Genomic DNA, 11095 nt, shown 5'->3' with positions numbered 1-11095 from the left:
GTTCAACAGAGTGTTACAAGGGGACATAAATTTAAGGTGAAGGGTGGAAGGTATAGGGGAGATGTCAGGGGTGGGTTCTTTACCCAGAGAGTGGTGGGGGCATGGAATGCGCTGCCCGTGGGAGTGGTAGAGTCGGAATCATTGGCGACCTTTAAGCGGCATTTGGATAGGTACATGGATGGGTACTTAATCTAGGTTAGAAGTTCGGCACAACATCGTGGGCCGAAGGGCCTGTTCTGTGCTGTATTGTTCTATGTTCTATGTTCTATGTTATTCCTGCTCTCCTAGTCCAATACCCATCCACCGATCATCACCACACAAACAGATTTTATGCTCATTATCACCTTGTTGTTTGTGGAGCATTTGCTTGTGCAAGTGTTGCCATGTTGCTCCATTACAACAGTGACTGCACTTCAAGAGATCTTCATTGACTGCAGAGTGATTGGAAATGGTCACTTTGTAAAAAGCTTAGCATAAATGCAACTCTTTCTTCTTTTCACATCTGCAATTTTTTTTATATATAATAAAAGATCACACATCAGCGAACGCAAACTGTGCTAATGAAAAAATGGAGCACATTCTGTCAGCATTGATTAGTCATTCATTATTACATGCATGGCTTGTGCACAAACAATCTCTCCTGCACCACCGTACTGGTGTGACTCACAGTGGGTTTTTTTCTCGTATAGGTTTTGGATTATACAGTGACATAGCCACAGTATTAACAACTGAGCTGAAGTGTGTACAAATTCTCAATGAATGTTGTAGTCACTCAATAGGACTGCCATGACATCAAGATAATTCTCCTGGTTATTGGGGTATAAATTTACGAGGAACCTAGAGATGCACAAATTGCAACCCTCAAAATTATGAAACGAATGAATAAAAGCTGATCCAGGCTAGAGATAAGAGTTAAAAATAAGGAGGCAAGTTTAAAAAGGAGCATCAGCTTGAATTTCTTCATCCAAAATGATTATAGCCACAGGATAAATCAAGCAAAGTCATTGAAACAGCATGTATTAATGGGAGCAAGAGGGAATTTAATGTATTTTTGGAAATAGAAAGGATTGAGGGAAATGGTAAGAATGGTTGGATTCATCTATGCAAAATGATCCAACTTGCAGTCTTACTGGGTTCCTAAAACTGATGTTCTCAGAAAAATGATGTATCACTTCTGTGGGTGACCAAAGTGGTGGCCATAAACATTAGATAGTCATACCAGGAAATTCAGGACCCACACCTCTCCCCAGAAGACTGTCAGAATCAGGAACTGTCCACTGTATGGAAGGATATAAATAACAAAAGGATATTTATGAGGATGCTGGAGGGCATTTTGATGGGACTCGAGGGAGGGATGGAGGCTCGTGTGAAGAATAAACAGCAGTATGGGCAGTTGGGTGACACAGACTGGTACAACTGTTAAAGTAGCCAGTCATCCAGTTTTGCACAGGACAGCCCGGTTAACACTGGTCTGGCTACTGTCAGTAACAGGGATTTTATAACAGGTATTTTAAACACTTAGCTTAGAGAAGCATAGTGCTTGTTGCTTTGTTTGTCTGCAGAAGCCTTGATATGACAGACAAGAAGAAAACAGGATTTTTTCATTTCTTTCCTTTAGGTCTTGCTGTCTTTCTAACTGCACTGAATCTCTGCATTTACAGTGACATTACCTTCTGTGCATTGGTACAATGTCAAGTATTGGTAACCTCCAGCAGTGGCCACCTTTACACTGTGCAATATAATTCTGTGATAACTTCATACATAAAGGGCTGAGGGACATCCTGTAAGAGCCCGATTCCACACAGATATTGTGCTTGATTTCATTATCCTCAATTTCACAGCCAACATTTCTACATTGGTCTGACTGAACTTGACTTCTACTCAGCAGGCCCTGAGGTCCTTAGATACCTGATCCATGCCCTCTCTAACACTACTGTCATATTTAAGAGTTGAGAATGGGATCGAAGTCAAGTTGGAAAATTCACAAAATCCCTTTTAGTAACAGCAAGAACAGATGTAGAAAAGGCAGTTAGTACAGTGGAAAAAGAGATTATAGTAGATTGCTTTATCACACTGGATTCAATTGGTGCACAATGCATTTGAACTCAGATGGGATAGAGGTCATCAAGCGTGAGAATAAAAAGGGATCAATGAAAGAAGCAATGCTGATGAGAAGGAAGAACAAAAGTCACACTCTGTTCACCTGCTGGTCTGAAATTTAGATTTACAACATGAATTCAGTAATTTAAAAAGTTCCCATTTCCATTCCTGAAACGACAACTTCAGTGAAACAGAATGACAGTGTTGCCACTTTAAATCCAGAGAAACCTGTGATAGGTTCCCCTTGGGGAAGTCCGTGGAAACTTTTTAATGGATTATTTTGTTACTGACACGAAGTTCAAGATCTGAACTTTAAGCGAGCAGCTGGAAATCATTTTAAAACATTCCAATTTCTTCAGTACAGTGAGTGAATAAATGCATTTCCACTGTAGTGACCCAAATCAAATTGAACCGTCAAAAGCTCAGAAGCCTCTGTTGAGTGAAACCCCGAGAAGCTGGGTGGGTTTGGAGTTCAGTTCAGCACTTATTTTTAGCATTTCATGCATCATCCACCACAAATACACCACCACTAACCAGATTGCGATAAGGGAAAAGCAGATTTGAAGAACATGTATGTTAGGTCAACACCCCAGGACAAAACACAGCATCTAAAGTATTATGAGTGATGGTGATAATTGGAGCTGTTGTTGTTGAGGATCTTGTATCAGACAAATTGTTCTTAAAGATGCAGTATAGAAATTGCATTCGCTGAATACAATCTGACCATATAACACAGTCTTAGGTGGAGAAACAGATAGCATTGCACAAGGCTGCGGTGAAAACTTCTGAGATATGACCAGCTCACCACAGTGGTAGTCATGCCTAACTAGCTAGTGTAGATGGCCCCCACTGCGATTGTTCAGTAAATTAATCCTTATATCAGAAAACTGTCTTCTCTTTTTAAGGACTGAAAGATCTGTTTCCATGCTGTATGACTCTGTGACCCATACAAACCCTCTGTCTTCTACCATTGATAATTAGACTGAACACAGACAGGATTGGTGGCAGAGAACATTCCCAGTCATAAGCCACCAACGGTTGGTTCTCAAACAGAGTACAATGGCTATGGGGTTGGAGGGGAGAGTGTGGTTTGGAGATGTGGGAAAACCTGGAGCCTTGATGATGGGAAGAGTCATACAGCATGGAAACAGACCCTTCTCTCCAACTAGATCATGTTGACTGTGTTCCTAAACTAAACTAGTTCCCACTTGCTTGCATTTGACCCACATCCCTCCAAACCTTTCCTGCTCGTGTAATTTTCCAAATGGTTTTTAACCATTGGAACTATACCTGCATCCACTACTTCCTCTGGCAGTTCATTCCACATACGAACCACTCTCTGAGTAAAAATGTTGCCCTTCATGAGGTTTTTAAATCTCCCCACCCTAAGAAAAAGATCCTTCCTATTCACTTTATCTATGCCTTTCATAACTTTATAAACTTCTATAACACCATCCATCAGCCTCCTAAGTCCCCAGTCCATCCAGCGGACCTTTATACCTCAAACCCTCCATTTCTAGCACAATCCTGGTAACTCTTCTCTGAACTCCATCCAATTTAAAACATCCTTCCTACAGCAGAACTCTACACAGTACTCCAAAAGATGTCTGATCAACATCCTGTACAAAGTCAACATGATGTCCCAACACCTATACTCAATGGTCTGAGCAATGAAGGCAAGTGTGTTAAACACCTCCTTAACTACCTTATCGACCTGTGATGCAAATTTCAATAAATTATGTACCTGAACCCCAATGTCTCTCTGTTCTACAACACTATCCAGGGCGCGACCATTAATTGTACAAGTCCTCCCTTTGTTTGTTTTACCAAAATGCAATATGTCATTTATCCAAATTAAACTCTATCTGCCACTCCTCAGTGTATTGACATAATTGCTCAAGATCTTTTTTGTAATGATAGATAATCTTCACTGTCCACTCTACCACAATTTTGGGTCATCGACAAACTTACTAACCATACCTCCTAAATTCTCATTAAAATTATTTATACAAATGACAACAAAAGCGGACACAGTATCGATCCATGTAGAAAACGACTGGTCACAGAACTCCAGTCCAAAAAAAAAACCCTCCATCACCTCCCTCTGTCTCCTACCATCAAACCAACTGGCAAGCTCATCTCGAATCCCATGTGATTTAACTTTAATTAGTCTACCATGCAGAACCTTGTAAAGTCCATGTAAATAACATCTACTGCTCTGCCCTCATCAATCTTTTAGGTTATTCAAAAAACTCAATCAAGTTTGTGAGACATGATTTCCCTCGCACAAAATCATTCTGACTATCCCTAATCATGCCCTACCTCTCCAAGTGAATGGAAATCCTATCTTTCAGAATCACCTCCAACAACCTACCCACCACCAATGTCAGACTCACAATTCTATAGTTCACAGGCTTCTCTTTACTACCTTTATAGAATAAAAGCACTATGTTAGTTACCCTCCAGTCCTCTGGCACCTCCCCCATGTTTATAGATGATACAAATATTTCTGCAAGGGGCCCACAATTGCTTCCCTAATTTCCCACAACATCCTGGGATACACTTGGTCCGGTCCTGGAGACTTATCCACCTTCATGTTTTCTAAGACTTTCAGCACTTCCTCTTCTGTAATGTGAACTGTTTTCCTCAAGTTCTCTAGCCTCCATTCCTTTATCCACAGCAAAAACTGGCCTGAAATATTCATTTAGTATCTCTCCCGTCTCCTGAGGTTCAACACATAGATGATCTCATTGATCTTTAAGAGGCCCTACTTTCTCTGTATTTGTTCTTTTGCTCTTAAAGTACTTGCGGAATCTCTTTGGATTATTCTTAACCTTATTTGCCAAGGCCATCTCCTATCCCATCTTTTCCCTCCTGATTTCCCTCTTTACAGCACCCTACATTCTCTATACTCTTCAAGGGATTCATTTGAACCCATCTGTTTATATCTAATATCTGATTCTCTATTATCCTTGACTAGAACCTCAATAATTTTATTCATCTGTTGTTCCTAACAGCTTTACTTTTCACTCTAACAGAAACATAATGAGTCTGAACTTTTTTTATCACACGTTTGAAAGCCTCCCATTTATCAAATGTCCCTCTACCTGCGAATAGTTTGCTCCAATCAACTTTTGAAAGTTTTTCTCTCATACCATTACAATTTCCTTACTCTGATTAAGAACTTTAACTTTTATGGAAGGCTTATCCTTTACTACAATTATTTTGAATCTAATAGAATTATGATCACTAATCCCAAAGTGTTCCCTTATTATCACTTCTCCTGTCTTATTTCCCAAGAGAAGGTCAAGTTTTGCTCCTTGTCTAATAGGGTATTTACATATTGATAAAGAAAATTTTCTTGAACACATTTAACAATTTCCTCACCATCCAAGCCTTTAACACTATGGCAGTCCCAGTCAATGTTTAGAAAATTAAAATCCCCTACTATTCCAACCCTATTATTCTTACATATACCTGATATATTTCTACATATTTGTTCCCCAATTACCCTCTGGTTATTAGGGGTCCTATAGTACAATCCCCTTACGGTGACCATCTCTTTCTTATTTCTACCCATATTGTTTCAATGGATGATCCCTCAGGAGTATCCTCCCTAATTACAGTAGTAATGTTTTCCTTAATCAAAAACACTACACTCCCTCCTCTCTTGCCTCCCTTTCCATCCTTCCTAATGCGTCTAAAACCAGGAACATTGAGCTGGCAGACTTGTCATTCCTTCAGCCAAGTTTTAATAGCTGTGGCATCCCAGTCCCATGAACCCATACATGCCCTGAGTTCATCAGCCTTACCTATAGGACCCCTTGCATTCAAAGGAATCAAAGGTCAGGGTGAAATCAGAGTCCTTCTGGAGCCTGTTGTGGTCGGACAACTGGTAATACCTTATTATGGAAGCTACTCAAGATCTAGATCCCGGAAATAAGTACAAAGGCACTCAGACTTCTGAAACCACATAATGCTCATTATGATGAAACTATGGGTTCATGACTCTTGAAAATACTGGCTGGCAGTAAAAGTCACTGATAGGGTTTGTAGTATCAGTATCGTACTTAAAGTACCAATCCAGAGTTTTGAGTAAATCTCCCTCCAATGGGTTGGGTTTTATCATCTTTATAAAGTTGAGGCTGCTCCTTACTGTCCACACATGTGCATAATGATCAATGTCAGATCAGAAATGTGGGCTAATTGTTTACTATTCTCATTCTATAAATGCTTGATAAAGACCTGGCAGGCATAGGAGAGGATGGATCCTATTGGGTCATTCTTTGAGCAGGTTGTCGGTATCATTTGGCAGAATACCTCATCACCTGAACTTTACAATGAGCACCAAGATATTCCTTGGCTCGTGGTGACCTGTGAGATCCTTCATGTATACCCGAACTCTGCGCGCCACCGCATGCTGCCCTTGAAGCAGCTGCAGGGGGAGAGGTGGGTGGTTAAGACTATCACACATCTCCTGCTGGAATGTGTCTTTACGAAGGAAGTCTGGAGAGAGATGTCATGGTTCTTCTCGAGGTTCATCCCGAGCAGCTGCATGATACATGACCCAGTGCTCCACGGTCTGTTCCACAGAACGAACACAAACACAATCATCTACTGCACCTGGAGTATCATCAACTCAGTGAAAGACGCTCTTTGGTCTGCCTGAAACTTGCTAGTCTTCCAGAGCAAGGAGTTGATCTTGACAGAGTGTTACAAACTGAGATATTCCAAGATCCAGGACCACGTGCTGAGGGACACAGAAAAGCCTGGGAAAGACCACTGTCTGGTGTCTTCCTACCAAAGTTAAATTGGGGTCTACATTAGAGTGGTGCTGGAAAAGCACAGCAGGTCAGGCAGCATCCGAGGAGCAGGAAAATCGACTTTTTTGGGCAAAAGCCCTTCATCAGGAATAGAGGCAGGGTGCCTGCAGAATGGAGAGATAAATGAAAGAGGGTTAGGGGTGGGGAGAAAGGAGAGATGACCTGGAGGTTGCAGTGAGAGAGAAACCCACTGAGATTCTTGTAGAGAGAGGAGGAAAACTTCTTCAAGGCAGGCATCCTCACAAGAGGATTCGCAATAGGGTTAAAATTAACTAGGTAAAAACAAGGACTGCAGATGCTGGAAACCCATTCAGTTATCAGACCCTCCCAGTGCCTCAAATATAGTCTTGTACAAGGGAGAAAAGCCTTTAGTTTGTTTGTTGGGTAGAGTCAAACTCCAATGTTTGTTTATTTCTTCCGACTGCTACTGTACAGAACCGAATTGCTTTAGTGACTGTATGTATGTAAAGATATTTTATGAATAAAATATATTTTTGAAAATTAAAATAAGTTCATGCAGAAATATCTGAATTGATTTTACTGAGTAGTAAATCATTGCCGAACCTCTCTGGCCCTGAAAGATTAACTTGACAATTGTGGACTCTCATACGTTCAGAAAAATTAATGTCACAGTTTTTTTACATTTATCCTTCATTTTCCTAATTTGCTCCTTTACAAATTTAATTTCCTCCCATGTGCACATCCAAATAATTATTTTGCCTCCTGTACAATGATTTAAATAAAACATCTATTTCCTGCTTTGCTGTCTGCTTGAGAATTCTTCAATCTGAGCTGTCGACAACTTCTTTCTCCCTTGCCCTACTCATAGATGCCACTGTTTCACCTGTAGAGGGAGCTAAATTCAAATAGATGCCAGGAGAGTGGAAACCCACCATTGATATACTAAATGACTGTGGGCAACCGCGTTGAGAGATGAACAATACTTTGTCACAGCAAACTTTGGGCCCTGAGCTTCCTCAGAAACAAAAATCACAAGTTTTCATTGCTTTTCTTATATTTTTCAAATAAAACTAAACAAATGATCATCCATGCTTTGAATAATTACCTTCATATCTTAAAGCTACTCCAGTAGATATACCAGAACTGTCAGTAGTCAATTCAATGAAGAAATGCTGTGAATCACTGACGATGCCTTCAATGGGCAGATACTCCACTTCATAGGAGTCATAAACTGAAGGAGCGTCAATACTGTTCCCATTTCGAATTATGAGCCTGGCAAAGAAGAGAAACTTGAGTGCTTATTTGAAAAGATATGTTAAGTTAAAGTTTACACAGTTGACCAAGTAGGCATAAGGCCCTCAAACCTGTTCTGCCATTCAATCCAATCATGTTTGATCTTCAGTCACTTTCCCACTTGCTCCTTAGATACTGAGGTAACCATTCTTGGAATATAGATACTAGTCCTATGGACACTATTCCAGGTGTGGCCTCCTCAAAGCTCTGTCAATTGTAGCGAGACATTTCTATTCTTGTTTTCCAATCCTTTTGCAATAAACCTCAACATGCCATTTACCTTCCCAATTGTTTGATGCACCTGAGTGTTAATTCTCAATGTTCCTTGTATGAGTACATTCCAAATGTACTCTGAATATCAAAATTTACAAGTTTTACATTATTTTTCAACAAAATCTGCATTCCTATTATTACCACCACAGTGAATAAACTCATACTTCTTCAGATTATTTTCCCGGGTTTCCCACTCAATTAACCTGTCTACATCTCCTTGCCATCTCTCTGAATCCTCCTCTTAACTAACATTCTGAATTCCAGTCAAGATTAGTGTGGCGCTGGAAAAGCACAGCATGTTAGGCAGTATCCGAGGAGCAGGAAAATCGATGTTTTGGGCAAAACCCCTTCATCAGGAATGAAACCCTTCCTGTTGAAGGGCTTTTGCCCGAAACATAGATTTTCCTGCTCCTTGGATGCTGCCTGACCTGCCGTGCTTTTCCAGCACCACACTAATCTTGACTCAAATCTCCAGCATCTGCAGTACTCATCTCCGCCTAACATTCTGAATTAGCCTAGAGACATTACTTAAAGGCTCTTCATCCAAATTATTAAAATAGATTATAAACAGCGACATTATCAGCATTGATTCTCATGCTGCTCCATTACATACAGCCTGTTCAAAAATACCACATATATCCCTATTCTTTCCTTCCTTATCGTTAACAATTTTTGATCCTTGTTTATATAATCACCCAAAATCTGCAAGCATTTAATTTACATATTTGCCTTTTTGAAACATAAAGGATTCTTAGAGCTTGACAGAGTGTTTGTGGACAGGTTGCTTCCCCTTGTGGAACAGTCTAGGACTAGCGGGTATATTCTCAGATTAAGGGGTCATGCAGTTAAGATTAAGATGAGAAGGAAGTTCTTCTCTCAGTGGGTACTCCAACTGAGGGATGCTTTAGTTTAGAAGGCGGTCAAGCATGAGTCAATGATTAAATTCAAAGTTGAGGTGGATAGATTTATAATCAGGAAGGGAATTGAAGGTTATGGGGAGGCAGGAAAGTGGGTTGAGTATTATCAGATCCACCATGATCTTCTTGAATAGTGGAGCAGACTTGATAAACTGAATGGCCTACTCTGTTCCTACATCTTATGTTCTTATTGAAGAACTAAGCATTTCTTTCAAACTGTGTATCTACTTTCTTCTTGAATGCAAGTAAGGGACAACATAAATTATTTCATTCAAGTGCTTTGATTATGATTTCCCAGAAACTGAACATCTGGAGAATTCTTGTTGGTTGCACAGTCTGAAGGCCTATGTTTCCCCAAGCCTCAAACCTTTTCTTCCAGCCAACCAATTCAGTTATAAGTTATCTTTGACAAGACAATTTGGAAATTCAGAGCCCGGGAACATATAAGGTTCTTTAAAATACAGTCTTGTGCACAGCTTAACACCTAATTTATCCACTTACTTCTTGAAAAGTGCTGCAGTCACGAGGATAGATTCCAGTCATGATTAAATTTCAGTTCACAGGATAATTCCAAATAGCCCAAGTTCATACGGCCAGGGCAATGCAGCTTACAGTACAGAACAGAATAAGAGGTTACATTTACCTGTCATCGTCTTCAGCCAATGCAACTTTCTCAAAGTGCAAATGTAACTTCTGTCCTTCTGGAGCTTCAATCAACCAGTAACAGGTCAGGTTGTTGCTATAGTTACCCGGAAAGTTGGGCGACGTGATGCGGCCTACAGTTGCATTTCGAATTAATCCCCCACAGGTAGCTGTAAGAGAAAAATTGCAGTTTATTCAGCGCCCATTCCTCAGCTGAAAGAATCCCAGGAAGAACATCTAAAACAATTACTTCTTGGCTCTTTGCTCCATTTGCAATGGAATGTTAACACAGCTTTAAGAAAGCTGGTGGTAAGACAGTGCTGAGTTGCACAAAAACATGAGTTGCATCTTTGGAGTTTCTTCTCAGACAGTTGTGTTTGTTATGGTTTCACAATGTTCGTCTAGTTACTGCATGTGAAAATTATTACATAAAGTTACATTCTGTGACAGTGCCAGCATTGTCAAATACATACACGTAGATGTAAATTGGAACACCACTCATGCACACATATTATATTTATATGTAAATATTTTACAGATATTGGGCAATGCCAGAGCTGTTGTCGTATTTACAGTTGTCTCACAGAAATGGATGTGTTATTGGAAGTCAGGCTTGGTGACACGAGTGCCTGATGATACGTGAAACATTTGTGAGATTGCAAATGCCGGGATCACATTAATACAATAAAACAGTCTTGCTGCAGTCAGCTACTTTTTCATCAGGGGTGGATAGGTTATTTCACCGCCAAGTTAATTGTCCTGCCTTTCAGTGGCCCTAGCACTGCACTGCTTTGGATCTCTATTCGTATTGAAATAACGGATGTTTCTTTGCATTTCTTGAAAAAGAATAATTAAGATGTGTACCCAAATTGATGGATTTAAACAAATTTAATCCTTATTTTAGCGAATGAAGAGATAAGGATGGAGAATAAGCTTTTTGATACTCCTTGAAAACTGTTTTTTATCATACTGTGAGGCATCTGTTCTGAAATTCATGATTCAAGTTTGAAACAATGATTAAAATTAAATTCAATGAAGAGAATTATTACAATAAATAAAAAAAACATTCAAGCACAATGGCTACCT

The 11095-nt window shown here is 39.9% G+C and overlaps 1 protein-coding gene across 3 annotated transcripts in view; it reads right to left on the bottom strand.

The window, feature by feature from the left end:
- sez6b (seizure related 6 homolog b) overlaps positions 1–11095 on the bottom strand; it is an 830703-nt gene that overhangs the window by 147301 nt on the left and 672307 nt on the right. For all 3 annotated transcript variants that reach the window (XM_043718461.1, XM_043718459.1, XM_043718460.1), the window contains exons 6-7: positions 10011–10179; positions 7990–8156 (exon numbers count right to left, since the gene is read on the bottom strand). In XM_043718461.1, the coding sequence (XP_043574396.1) occupies positions 7990–8156; positions 10011–10179 (336 nt within the window). The remainder of the gene's footprint in view (positions 1–7989; positions 8157–10010; positions 10180–11095) is intronic.

The sequence above is a fragment of the Chiloscyllium plagiosum genome, chromosome 28 (assembly GCF_004010195.1).
Source record: "Chiloscyllium plagiosum isolate BGI_BamShark_2017 chromosome 28, ASM401019v2, whole genome shotgun sequence".
Taxonomy (NCBI): Eukaryota; Metazoa; Chordata; class Chondrichthyes; order Orectolobiformes; family Hemiscylliidae; genus Chiloscyllium; species Chiloscyllium plagiosum.
This window is presented reverse-complemented; position numbering and strand designations above follow the sequence as displayed.